At 57.9% G+C, this 12,079-nt stretch overlaps 1 protein-coding gene across 8 annotated transcripts in view; it reads right to left on the bottom strand.

Moving 5' to 3' along the window:
• Nucleotides 1-12,079, bottom strand: part of CACNA2D2 (calcium voltage-gated channel auxiliary subunit alpha2delta 2) — a 140,115-nt gene that overhangs the window by 12,370 nt on the left and 115,666 nt on the right. For all 8 annotated transcript variants that reach the window (XM_017534865.2, XM_017536278.2, XM_037740196.1 and 5 more), the window contains exons 6-22: nucleotides 9,775-9,916; nucleotides 6,600-6,731; nucleotides 6,354-6,411; nucleotides 5,590-5,640; nucleotides 5,341-5,440; nucleotides 5,049-5,207; nucleotides 4,696-4,803; nucleotides 4,519-4,597; nucleotides 3,889-3,938; nucleotides 3,613-3,702; nucleotides 3,339-3,410; nucleotides 3,074-3,148; nucleotides 1,744-1,818; nucleotides 1,593-1,664; nucleotides 1,442-1,513; nucleotides 1,279-1,340; nucleotides 341-417 (exon numbers count right to left, since the gene is read on the bottom strand). In XM_017534865.2, the coding sequence (XP_017390354.1) occupies nucleotides 341-417; nucleotides 1,279-1,340; nucleotides 1,442-1,513; nucleotides 1,593-1,664; nucleotides 1,744-1,818; nucleotides 3,074-3,148; nucleotides 3,339-3,410; nucleotides 3,613-3,702; nucleotides 3,889-3,938; nucleotides 4,519-4,597; nucleotides 4,696-4,803; nucleotides 5,049-5,207; nucleotides 5,341-5,440; nucleotides 5,590-5,640; nucleotides 6,354-6,411; nucleotides 6,600-6,731; nucleotides 9,775-9,916 (1,474 nt within the window). The remainder of the gene's footprint in view (nucleotides 1-340; nucleotides 418-1,278; nucleotides 1,341-1,441; nucleotides 1,514-1,592; nucleotides 1,665-1,743; nucleotides 1,819-3,073; nucleotides 3,149-3,338; nucleotides 3,411-3,612; nucleotides 3,703-3,888; nucleotides 3,939-4,518; nucleotides 4,598-4,695; nucleotides 4,804-5,048; nucleotides 5,208-5,340; nucleotides 5,441-5,589; nucleotides 5,641-6,353; nucleotides 6,412-6,599; nucleotides 6,732-9,774; nucleotides 9,917-12,079) is intronic.

Raw genomic sequence — 12,079 nt, 5'->3', positions numbered from 1 at the left:
GGGGGGAAGGTGAGGAGAGGGGGTGTCTTCCAAGAATGCAGCCCCCAGGACTGTGTGGGGCAGGCAGGCTAAGGAGGGAAGACACGGAGTAGGAGAAACCAAAAACAGCAACCTCAACAGAAACCATGAAAGAATGGTCTGGAACCGAATCTGAGAAAAGGCGAGCATGCAGATTGCCACAGACTTTCGAGATGCCCCAGCCTGCGGGCGCCTGAGGGTGGGCAGACTGGGCAGGAGGGACCGCCTCGCCAGCAGGCGGCACTGCCTGTGCTGCCTGGGGCCAGCCAGGGTGCGGGACAGAGGCGGGGTGCAGGGTGCAGGCAGGGGCCAGGCCACTTACACTTGACCTGCAGGATCTGGTCACTGAGGTTGGCTTGGAGGTAGAAGGTGCTGTAGGGCGGGAGCACCAGCCCCAGGCTGAGGGGGGGAAGTTCGGTCACTGCTAGAGAGAGGTGGGCCACACTGGCACCCCTCCCCACGGCCGCAGAGCTGGGCAGAGGCCCCAGCTATGGCATCCCCTCCTCCCACCACCAGGGACCCCTCTCCCTGCTTAGCTGTGGGAGGTTCATGGTCTAGGGGCTGGCACTCTGGAGACTCTAAGGAGCCTGGGCTCTCCACTCCTCAAACCCTCCTGGGGTTCACTGAGAAACAGCCCCAAGCGACTCCCCACACCATCTCCCTCCCAGCAGCCTCCCTCTAACCCACAAAGGGCAGACACTGCCACTGCCAGTGAGCCAGCTGCAGTGCCAGTGCCGCCATGGGAGTGGGGTCACCAGCCCCCAGATACTCAGGCCACAGGAGGGCCAGCAGGAAGCAGGGCTGATGCTGATATGGTGGGGCGTGGGGGACAGTTGTGGGCTGGCCTGGGCTGTGAGGATGCCCAGGCATTTCAGGATGGACTAACTGTGTGGGGCATGCAGAGGGTAGCCTGCACCAACTCAGCCTGAGACACAAGGGACCCGCTCCATCCCGAGGCTGTGAAGCGGGCTGAGAGCAGGTGGTGAATCTGCGGAGGACAGTATCCTGGGTACAGGGATGCAACCCAGTAGTGATGAGGAGACTTCAGATGCACTGTCCTGTGCTCTCAGGACCTGCTGCTTGTTCCTGAAGGGCCAGGGAGGCTCTTGGCAGACTAAGCGTCTGAGGGTGAGTAGTCAGCAGCCCTGGGCACTGGTGCCCCACTGGGACAGTGGTCACAATGGGAGAGGGAGGGGCAGCTGGGCTCAGACTCTGGGGCCGACCCACCCTCTCTGCCCACCCAGCCCTGGCCTCACTCACCTGTAGTTAGTGCTCCTTATAGGCACCCAGGTGTAGTTCCGTATCACCTCATCTATGTACCTCTGGGAGAAAAGGCTGGGTCAGGTACTTGGGCTGGCAAGAGGGGTGGTGGGGTAGGAGGGTGCCCACCCTGACTCCCTGGCCCCCTGCCCTGCTTCCTCACCTCATCCAGGGACTTGACCAACGTTCTGATCTGCTTGTGCCCCTTGTTGCCATCAATCATGCTCCGACGGATCTGGAAAGGGCCAGAGATGTGAGGGGCAGGGTCCCTAGGCTCCTCTGCTCTATCCCCCACCTCATTCTCCTCTCCTTACCTCTTCCTTGTTCTCATCCTCCAGCTCTGCATCGAGGAAGTCCAGAGTCACAGGCTCCCGGAAATTGGTGGTCTGTTGGAGGCAGGGCAGAGAGTCAGAAGTCCCCATCGTGGAAGGTTTGCCCGCCCTCCAGGCCACCCATCGGGCTCACCTGGGGCTTGAGATTGGGGTGCAGCAACACGTAGCCGTTCAGGTCAATGGCAAACACGTAGCCGTTGGCTCCAAGCTGGAGGCGCAGATCCGGGGCTCAGGGTCTGGAGGGATGGGCTGGGGTTCCCTGGGCTCTGGAGTTCCCTATTCAGACTTCCACCGCACTGAGAAGTGCTATTTGCCTGCCTTGGGCTAAGGGCCCCCCCATGCCACATGGCCTTAAGCCTGTCTCTCCAGACAGGCCCACAGGCGGGGTGACCCTCATGCACCAGCCCTTGCCAAGGCTAATCGGCCATGTGCGCTGCCGCTCTGCAGTCCTCATCCTCTCCTGGTTCTCATGAGCTGTCAGTCAGGCTGACCTCTCTGCCTCCACCGGCCCCACAGGGCTGCTGCTCCTGTACCCCTGTGGCCCTCCACTAGCCACTAATGCTCCTGATTTGTGCCTCTGTGTCCCCATCTTAGGAGAGAGCAGTGGGATGACTGGACCCTTGGGAATCCTACCTGGGGCTTCCCTTCCAGGTAGAGGGGAAGTAGGAGTAAGTAGGACCTGGACCCAGCCCTCACCTCCCCGAGTCAGTTTTTTACTATACTTGGAGGCCAATGCCACAGCCCCTGCCTGCTCAGGGCCAAGCAGGGGCTTAAGGGGGCTGAGGCTGAATGATGCTGTGTACATACCACACCTCTCCCCCTTCCACAGGCAAGACGCAAACTCCCTGACTGCAGGCGCTGGGCCAGCCACATTGCCATCTTGCCCCTACCCTGGTTTATGATTCTGTTCTTTACTGTTGGGCCCTCGGCCAGAGATTTCCCTCTGCCTCCCCTCCTTTCCCTTCTGCCCCGGACGCTCCTGCCTACGTGCATGGGCCAAGTCTGGCCTGCTGCTCGTTACTATGTGGCCATGAGCTAAGAATGGTTTTATGTTTTTAAATGGTTGGAAAAACATCAAAGGAAGAATTGTATTTCGTGACATGTGAAAATTATCTGAAATTCAAATGTCAGTATCCACAAATAAAATTATATTGGAACATAGCCATGCCCATTTGTTTATGTTTTGTCCGTAGCTGCTTTCACAATACATCAGTGGAACTGAGTAAGAGATGGGTATTTAGGTTGGTGAAGCCTAAAATATTCAGTCTGGCCCTTTACATAAAGTTTGCCAACCCAAAGTCACCTTCCTCGAGACCCAAGGCCATTTCCTGGTGAAGCCTTCCTTGACCCCCTGAACTCAGAGGTCTCCATGGAGGTGCTGTAATACCCATTAGTCTTCCTGCTGAGCCTGCCTTGCGTCCACGTGGGAGGCAGGGCAGGCGGATGGGCAGGTGGATGCTCACCGTGTAGTTGGGGGTCAGTCTCTTGATGTCATTCAGAGCCACATCGATGCCCATCACGCCCAGGATCAGCTGGTTCTGGGAGCAGAGGCATGGGGGGCTCCAAGATGGGCTCAATTCCATGGGGAGCCACCCCCCACAAGGCCTTGAACTGCTCTCACAGGCAGTGTGCAGGCCTGCCCTGCCCCTCCTCCACCTCCAGACCTGCTGTGGGCATGCCCATTCCTCCCCAGGAACTTCCATAGCCCCAACCCTCCCCTTTCCTTACCTTCTTTTCCCCAGGGCCATCCTGTGTCAGGTTGAAAACAGGGAGGGTCCCTGTTACCACCAACCCCAGTCCCTGAAGGGAGAGGAAGATGATGGAGTCACTTGTGGCCAGCACTGCTCCCATCCCAAGTGTTCAGAGCAGGGCTCAGGTTCAGGCCACCTCTTTCTCTTGTGCTTGGTTCACCCCATAAGGGGGCCCTCCAGGGTCTTGACCCTTGGGGACATCCCTGGGGGAAGAGTGCCAGCCCCACCCCTTCCTTGCCCAGAGACCTTACCAGTGCATCCTCATACACGTTGGTCCACTGCACCTGCTTGGCTTCCTTGCCTGCCAGCACCATGGGCCTGCCCAACACATCTAGATATTCCTGGGGAGGGGGTGGTGGTAGGGGTCAAGAGTGCCCTTCCCAGGTACTGCCTGTTCTGCCTCCCCAGGCATTGGGCTTGTGCACCAGCCACCACCAGGGGGCGCCCTTGGCCCAAAGCAGCCCGAGTCATACAGCATCTCTGCAGGGAAGCCAGGGACTGGGAGAAGGGGCCTCCCCTAGTCTCACCTGTGTGTTGATGCGGATGGCTCCTATGGAGGGGATCTCAAAATAGTAGCCTGTGAAGGAAGGAGAGGCAGAAGTGAGCCTTGCTGGTGCTGCAGGACCCATGTGCAAGGGACCCTGCACTTGGGGTGTGTCTGCAGCCCTGCCCTTGGGCTCCTCTCTTTTTTGGCGTCCTCTCCCTCTAGTGCTCCTGGCCTCTGCCCTGCCATGGGCAGTGCTATGGAGGGGGAGCGAATGCAGCAGTATCACGAAGCAGAGCAGGGGGCAGAGACGGGGATGGAGGAGCCTGAGGTCTGAGGTCCCTTATTCTGGAATGCAATGCCATTCAAAGTCCACCTGGCAGCCAGGCCCAAGTGCACAGAGAGATGGATGGGTCAGCAAACGGATGCAGGAGCAGACAAGCTGGGGATGGATGGACAATGGACAGATAGACAGATGGGCAGAAAGAGGCTCAGGCAGGTGACACGTTAGCCCCCAGATAGAGGGAGGGACAGCCTCGTGGATGGGAGGAGGCACTGTCTTGCAGTGGGTGAACACACAGCTGGGCATATGGATGGACACTTGGAACAACAAATGCGATGGACAAAAAGAAATGGCAGGCAGGCCCCTGGCAGTGACACCCTAGGGAGGCACCTTTGTTGGCGCAGGCCATCCACTGCAGCGGTGTGACATCGTAGTTATGCTGTCCCACGGAGAAAGTAAACACGCGCACCTGTGGGGGGCTTGAGGTTACTGCCTCGGCCACCAGGGCACAGCCCTCCCATGTATTGGGCCCAGGTCAGGGCAGCCCCTGCCTCAGCTGAGCCTCACCGTCCGGTTTGGCCAATTGTACTTCTCAAAGACATCCTGCACGCGGTCCTCACCACCGTCCGTGAACATCATGATCATCTTATTGCAGTTGGCCCGAGTGATGTTGGACTGCGGGGAGTGAGGCGGAGGCAGGCAGCTCTCAGTTCCAGCTCTCAGTCCTCCCTGGTCTAGGGGCAGAGCCTCAATCCCCCAGTAGGCCTGGACCTCTGGCCCTCCTCCCCAACAGCAGATGGTGCTATCTGTCCAAGCTGCCTGTTTGGTGCTAACGAGGCCATCCGTCTTGATTTTCTGGGTGTCACCAAGCCTGGGCCCTCCCCTCCCCAGCCACCCGCTTGCCCACCCGTGAGGCTCACGTTCTGCAGCTGGTCAAAGGCGTACTCAAAGCCGGCCTTGTAGCCTGTGGTGCCCTTGGCCACCATGCCCTGCACAGCTTCCTTGAACACCTTCTTGTTGCGCACATTGGCCTGCACCAGGTGTGTGAAGCATGACACTGGCTGCGCCTTCTCGTTGAACTGCAGGAACAGCAGGGTGGTGAGTGGCCTCGGGCTGGCTGGGCAGGCAGCTGTTGCGTGGGGCTGGTGGTGGTCACAGGAGCAGGGCAGGTGGGGTGACCCATTTCGCCCTGTCTGTTGCCTTGGCACTCACCGAGGCCACGTTCACATAGTCGTCATCAGAGAGCGTGTCCAGCATCTCGCAGACAGATGTCTTCATCAGCTTCAGGGTCAGGCCACTCACACTGCCACTCCTGGAGAGGTCAAGCAGGGGCCGTGGAGGCGCCAGGGGAACCTGCAGTGTTCTCCTGCCCATCCCCCATGATGTTCAGGGCAGCAGAGTCTAGCCTGTTCCCCACCCCTGCCCCAGCCCGAGCCCCACTTGCCAGCACTGCTCACTCACACGTCCACGATGATGACCATGTCCTTGGGTGACGAGGCCCCCTGGATATACCTGCCCAGGAGATGCTGCTGTTAGGGCCAGACCCACTGGGACCTTGTGGGTCCTTTCTTCCTTCACACACATTGATTCAACATGTTTCTCTTGAGCATGCACTGTGTGGGCCACACAGGGTTCTAGTCACTGACGACACCACGTTTAATGAAACAGACACAGTCCTTGCCCATGACATGAATGATCTGGCTCCTCAGCAAGGAAAAAGTCACAGGGGGATATATGAGCAGGTGATCCCCGGAGAGGGCAGGAGGCACATTTCCACAGTGGCTTATTGTGTCCTCTGCCTCGGGTTAGGGGCCCAAGGGCAGAGTCTAGCTGTGTATGGGATGGTGCAGGTGGCAGGGAAGGAGGGTCATAGGGAGCTGCGGGAGAGGCAGAGTAGAGGGGGGAGGGGTTTCTGGGGCTCAGATGGGTGGGGCAGGGACTGGCCAACTCTACAGAAGCTACATCTGCCTTTGGGGACCCCCTCTGGTCCAATCTCTCAGTCCTGAGTGGGTGGAGGTGCTGGGCAGTGGACGGGGGGCATGGCAGCTGGGAGCCCTGCCTGGGTGATGGGATCCATTTTCCAGTGGCAACGATGTGTGAAATGAAAATTGGATACAGCTGGCTGCACCCTGCTTGGAGGCTTGGAAATCGGGAGGGAGGGGAGCAGGCAGGAGAGGTGGGGAGCTGAGGGGGTGTCCCTCCCCAGCTCCTTCTTGCTCGCTCACCAGGGTCTCCTTCGGACATCGTACAGGTCGATCTTCTTCGGGGCTCGCCATGGGGTGGCTGAGGGAGGAGAGAAGGTGAGGGGGACTGGACTGGCAGGAAAGGGCTGATCTGGGTAGGCAGGCCTTGTAGAGGTGGCTGGGCCACCCCCGCCCACAGGGCAGCCATCTTGCCCCTTCCCCCCAGGATAGGTGGGGGATGGAGAAAGGCAGCGTGATGGGGGACAGGGGATAGGGGCTTGTGCCTACCTGGGTAGTAGCGAGTGACTCCTGTGGCGCTACCGAAGACCTGCCACAGCAGCGTGGGGTCTTGCCTGCGGTTTTCCATGAACACATTCTCCAAGGCCTCTGTCCAGTTGAGCTCATTGAGGATGACGGTGGCTGGGGGGAAGTGGGGAGCTGGGTGGGGAGCACCTGGGCTGTGTCCCGCCCAATCCACCACCACCACACTCATGCGCATGGCTGCACTTAGAATGCCCCACCTGCTCTCGGCCTATCCAGACCCTCCTTATTTCCCAGGACCCAGCTGGGGCTGCCCCAGCTCTTCCAGGAAGACTTCTTGGTCCTCACCCCCTCCCAAGCTGTGAGAGGAACAGTTCAGCCTACTCTTCCTCCAGGCCCCACATGAGTAGGCAGGGCAGCTGTGGCTAGTAGCCTCTGGAGAGGGGCTGCCCAGCTGGCAGGGTGCTGGGAGCTAGGAGGCCTCGGTCCAGCATGCTGCCTGGAGCTAGCGCTGGTCCCTGAGGAGCTCACCCATTCAGCATGCACTCCAGTTTGCAGCCACAAGAAAGCAATTAAGGGCCCGCTGATGGGGCTGGAATTATTCAGCTATTAAGGTACCTGATAAGCTGGAAGCCACTCAGCTCCATGATTAATCAACTGGGGCCAGAAGCAAGCAGGGGTGGGGGTGGGGGGCTCTTGGAGGGGCAGGGGCAGTGCCAGATCCTGCTCCAACACAGGCACGTGCGCTTGTGCATGCATGCGCACATGTACACACCTGCACCCCCAACAGGTATACCTGTGTCTAACCTGTGTGTTTCCAGCCAGGTGAAACCCACCTGCCCAGCAACCCAGCTGCTGCCATGGGCACAAGGGCACACACACTCATACCTACACACCACTCTGTACCTACAGGGGACATCTGGGGGTCCTGTTCACAACCCCCTACCATCAGTTACCCCATTCTCCCTGCTCCCCAACCCTTGTAGGTGACATGTACGATCCCCTGACCAGACCCAGCCCTGCACTCACACACATAACAAGGCTCCTCTCAGAGAATGGACTCCATCCTTCGACCTGGGCAGAGACCCAGGATGGCTTGAACAGTACACTCGACTCCCAACTTGGGGCGTCCCGATGTGTGTGTGTGTGGGACATGTTCTCATGTGGGCAGTGACCCTATTCCTGGACACTTGGACCAAATAACAGGAGTGGGACACGGCTGCTTCTGCCAGGCCTCTGTGCCTCCTTGCTCCTCCAGGGACCTCCACCCTTTCTTCCCACATAAAGCCCAGCCACTGTCACCCCGTACAGGGATCCCCATAAAAAATCTACCCCAAGTGAGAACCAGAGACCAACTTTAGCAGGCAGACAAAGGCAGAAAGCGTGATTTACAATTTGAAAGCGTCTGCCCTGGTCCCAGGGCAGTGACACGGTGACAACCTCCTGGGCACTCTCCCCTCGGGCAGCCCCTCTGGAGCCTGGGGCCTCTGCTGTGTCTACTGCCTGATCCCTGCCCCTGCTCCCACTCCCTTCACACTCTGTTCTTGTGCTTCCTGTAACTGACCGTAATGTGAAAACAAAACACATTTCGAGCGCTGGTTCTGCTTATTGAACAGTATATTATGGTCCTGTTCCTAATTTAGAAACGTAGTGAGTTGAACAATTTCTATTTTTCTCTCTAAGAAAAAAATAAAGTCAGGCCCTCCAGAGTTTCACACAGCACTGTTTGCCCTGAGAGAGTCTGCCTGTCAGACCCCACCTCTCACTGTGCCTCAGCTTTCCTATCTGCACAATGACAGGCTTAGAGCAGAAGGGTGTCCCTGGTTCAGGTCAAGGGCCAAGAGGAGACCCCTGCTCTGTGTGGGCTATCCTTGCAGGTACCTGTGACCCCCACATGCATATACCCATTCAGGCAAGATACACTCGCGCAAACACCCCTGCCTCCGCCTGGAAAGGGCCTGTTAGCCCCATGTGCGCACACCCACACTCACGCACACATACTCTCAGATCACGCTGAGTTAGGAAAGGGGACCATGCCCCCTCAGGCAGGTGATTACAGATTTAATTAAAAGTGACACAGTAAATAAAAAACATATAAAATGTAATTTGTGTGGGTAGCGAGGGGTGACTGGGGAGGGCAGTGTGGCTCCTGTTTTAATTAGCACGCCTGCCTGCGATAGTGCCCCTTGACTGGCTCAGGCAGGTGGCCTGCGGGGAGTCTGGGGGGAACAGGGAGAAGCGCCCTTCCCCACCCTGGCCTGAGGCTGCCCAGAAAGCCTAGCTGACCCTGAGGTGGAGGGCCTCCCTGAGGAGCCTGGGAATTCCCGGCATTCCGTAGTCGAGGCAGTGGCTCTGGGACTTTTGAGTCCCAGCCCAGTGGACTCCTTGGATTCTGAGGCTACTCTGTAGGTGCCCATAGAGCCGTGCCAGAAACAACAGGACTCATGCCTTCAATCCTGCTGCTAGAGCTCCCCCTCCAGTGTTTGACTCTTGGCTTCCTCCCCCTTTACCTCCCAGGAGCTTCAGGAAGTTCCTCCTCATATCTGACTTAAATCCTTGTAGCTATAGTGACCTCGTTTCCCCATTGTGTAAAGCTGCCTTGTCCCTGGAGCTTGGACTCTCAACCACTCTCTTCTGTATCCCCCTTCCCCACACCCCCAGCTCCTGGCTGCTTTGGGCAGGAAAACTCCCTACCCTCTTGGTTCTGCGCCAAGGAGACGAAGGGCAGTGTCACAGGGTTGGTATCTGTAAGTGAGGAGTGGTTCCCTGTTTCCCTACCCTCTGTGTCCACCTGATGGGTGGCAGCTTCTCAACCACTCCGACTTGGGGCCAGGGAATGGGGAAGGGTGGTGAGGCGCTGCTTCAGGGGCAGGCGGGCACTCAGTCCCATACGTGGGGAACGGTGTGTGTGTGCGTGCATTCATGTGGGTGCCTGTGGACATGTGGGCAGGAGACCGTGCATGCACAGGGACAGAGGCTCAGCGTTTGGCAACTTTCTGGGTGTTAGGGCGAGGCTCTGCCTGTGAGTGCTTGAAGCCTGCATGTGGGTGAATCTGAGAGGCGGGCAGGAGTGATCTCAGGTATAGGAGGCCAGAGGTAGATGGCACTGGCCTTCTGTCCCCAAGGACTCTGCAATGCGCTGGCAGTGGGCCTGCCCCCATAGCAGGTGGGATGGGCTGTCCCGATCGCTCTGCACACTCACAGCCTTTGTAGATGTCCGTGGGGATCTGTACAGCCGTGTATGAATAGTTGACCTTGTTCTTGAAGTTTGGGTCCTCGATGAAGTCCAGCCTTAGGGTGCTGGCCTTAGACCCCCTTTCCACATCCTCACTCTCAGGGTCGTCCTGCAGAAAGGGCACCCCCCAGCAGTGTCAGGGCTGGAAAATGGTGAATGGGGTTGGAGAAGCCTGCAATTAGGGGCAGGGAGGGCCAGAGTCCAGGAAATAGGGGCATCTCAAAAAGAGACGATCGCAGTAGGAGACAGATGGAGAGACACAGATGGACATGGGGTTGGACCCCTCACCCAAGAGGCCTGGACTCCCACCTCCCCCTGCCCACCTCCCCACCCCCACATTTGCTAAACCCAAATTTAAAAACCAAAACTAAACCAACCCCTGCTTCACATTCTTGAAAACCAATCAAGGAAGGAGGCAAATCATGGAGCCAGTTAGGAGTGGGCTCCAGAATTCTGCTTATAAGGACGTGCCTGGGGCACTCACAGGGAGGCCTCAGCAGCCCCTCCCAGGAGCTCTGTGCTCCCACAGCCATCACTGGGCCCCGCCCAGCCCCTCCATGGAGTTCCTTTGGCTCCAGGGGGAGGGCCCTAGCCCCATTTAAGGCAGGGCACCATCCCCTGCAGCCTGATGGCTCTAGGGTCTGAACTGGGGAGGCTACCCTGGGAAAGCTGGGCTGGGGGCTACCATTCAGACCTGCTGACCTCCAGAGGGAGGCTCTGCGGTGCCTGCTAGCAGCAGGACGGAAAGGGCCCCTGTTGATTTTCTAAAATGAGCCACAGCGGCATGACAGGTGCCAATTACGGCATCTCACGGCTGGGCAGGCTGGGCATGCGCCGTTCGCCCCCCCTCACCACCGTCACAGGCTGGCAGGAGTGGGCCTGTGACTACAGTGTTGATGCCACAGCTGGGGAGGCAGGCTTGGGTGCAGGTATGCAAGGAAGGGAAGGGAGGGAAGATGGTGCTAGAGAGCGAAGGCAAAGAGGAAAAAGCCAGACTGGGCGGCAATGGAGAGGAGGACACTAAGGGTGGACAGCAAAGCTGAGGGGCTTCCTAGGACGGTAGGAGGGATCAGAAGCAGCTGAACCTCCCCCACACTCCCTCACTGCCCCTCAAGGCCTCTGTGACTACCCTCAGCCCAGGTTTAGCTCATTTATCCTCCCCCACGGGTCCACATGGGCTAACCCCTACTGCTGACTGTGTCCTGGGCATGTCCCTCCCCTGTGTTTCTGCCTCCAGGCATTTGCCCAGGCTGTGTCTTATCTGTGGAAAGGGTGACCATGCCTCTCCACACAGCCAGATGAGCTCTCCACACCCCAGGGACATGGCTCTGAAGAGCCTGTGGCAGACACTCGTTTAATCTCTTTGAGGGTAGATTTTGTACAGCAGAATCCAAGGTGTCTGGTGTACTCCCACTGCCCTCTTGCAGTGTGCCAATCATTTGCCCACCCCTGGCACACCCTAGAAGATCCCGGGTGCTGGGTAGAGCCAGGGAAGGCAGCCTCAGAGCATGGAGGCCAGAGTGGGAGCCAGTCGCCCATGAGGCGTGCACCACTCATGATCTGCTCAGAGGAGGGGGAGGCTCGGGAGAAGAAAGTCCCCGAAATGTCAGCAGCAGATGAAGGGCACTAGAAAATTTAATCTCCCAACTTTCCCAACTAATGTGACATTTGGATTCTGTTCTGATAAGCTATCAGCTGGCGAACTTCTTCCTTCCTTTTCTTTCCCCCACCCCCACCTTCTGGCTGGTAATTTAAAAGTAAATGGTCTAGAAAGATCTTTAACTGTACCTCTGGCAAAGATTAAAAAAACAAAACAACACAACAAGCAGGGGAGTCTCGGAAAATGTGTGCGTGCTGTCATTTATACCAGGCGTTTGGCCTAGCTGACCCTAGTCTAGCTGGGCCCCAGAGGGAAGCTCCCTCATCGGGCAGTCCCTAGCCCCCCAGCAGAAGTCCAAGGGGCTGGGGGCAAGGAGTCAATGATTTAGAGTGAGGGGTTGGGGCCCTGGAAACGGGATGCTGGAGGCAGGTTCAGAGCATCCTAGTAGGGGCTGGGTACCAGGCTGGCCAAGGAGCCCCTCAGCGCCATCCTCCCAGCCCAGGGGCTTTGTATGGTGGACAAATGCAGCCTCCTGGTTTATATTTAATGCACTGATTGCTAAAATTACAGCCCGATGCTGAGGGGGGTAAGGAATTAGATTCAGGGTCTAATTAAAGGTTCGCTCTTCATTTGAATTTCAGATTCCAGCTTTAATTTTAGCAACTTCTCTGG

This window comes from Cebus imitator, unplaced genomic scaffold (assembly GCF_001604975.1).
Source record: "Cebus imitator isolate Cc_AM_T3 unplaced genomic scaffold, Cebus_imitator-1.0 Scaffold0, whole genome shotgun sequence".
NCBI classification, from domain to species: domain Eukaryota; kingdom Metazoa; phylum Chordata; class Mammalia; order Primates; family Cebidae; genus Cebus; species Cebus imitator.
Note: the sequence above shows the minus strand (reverse complement) of the source record. Positions and strands in the feature narration are given on the sequence as shown.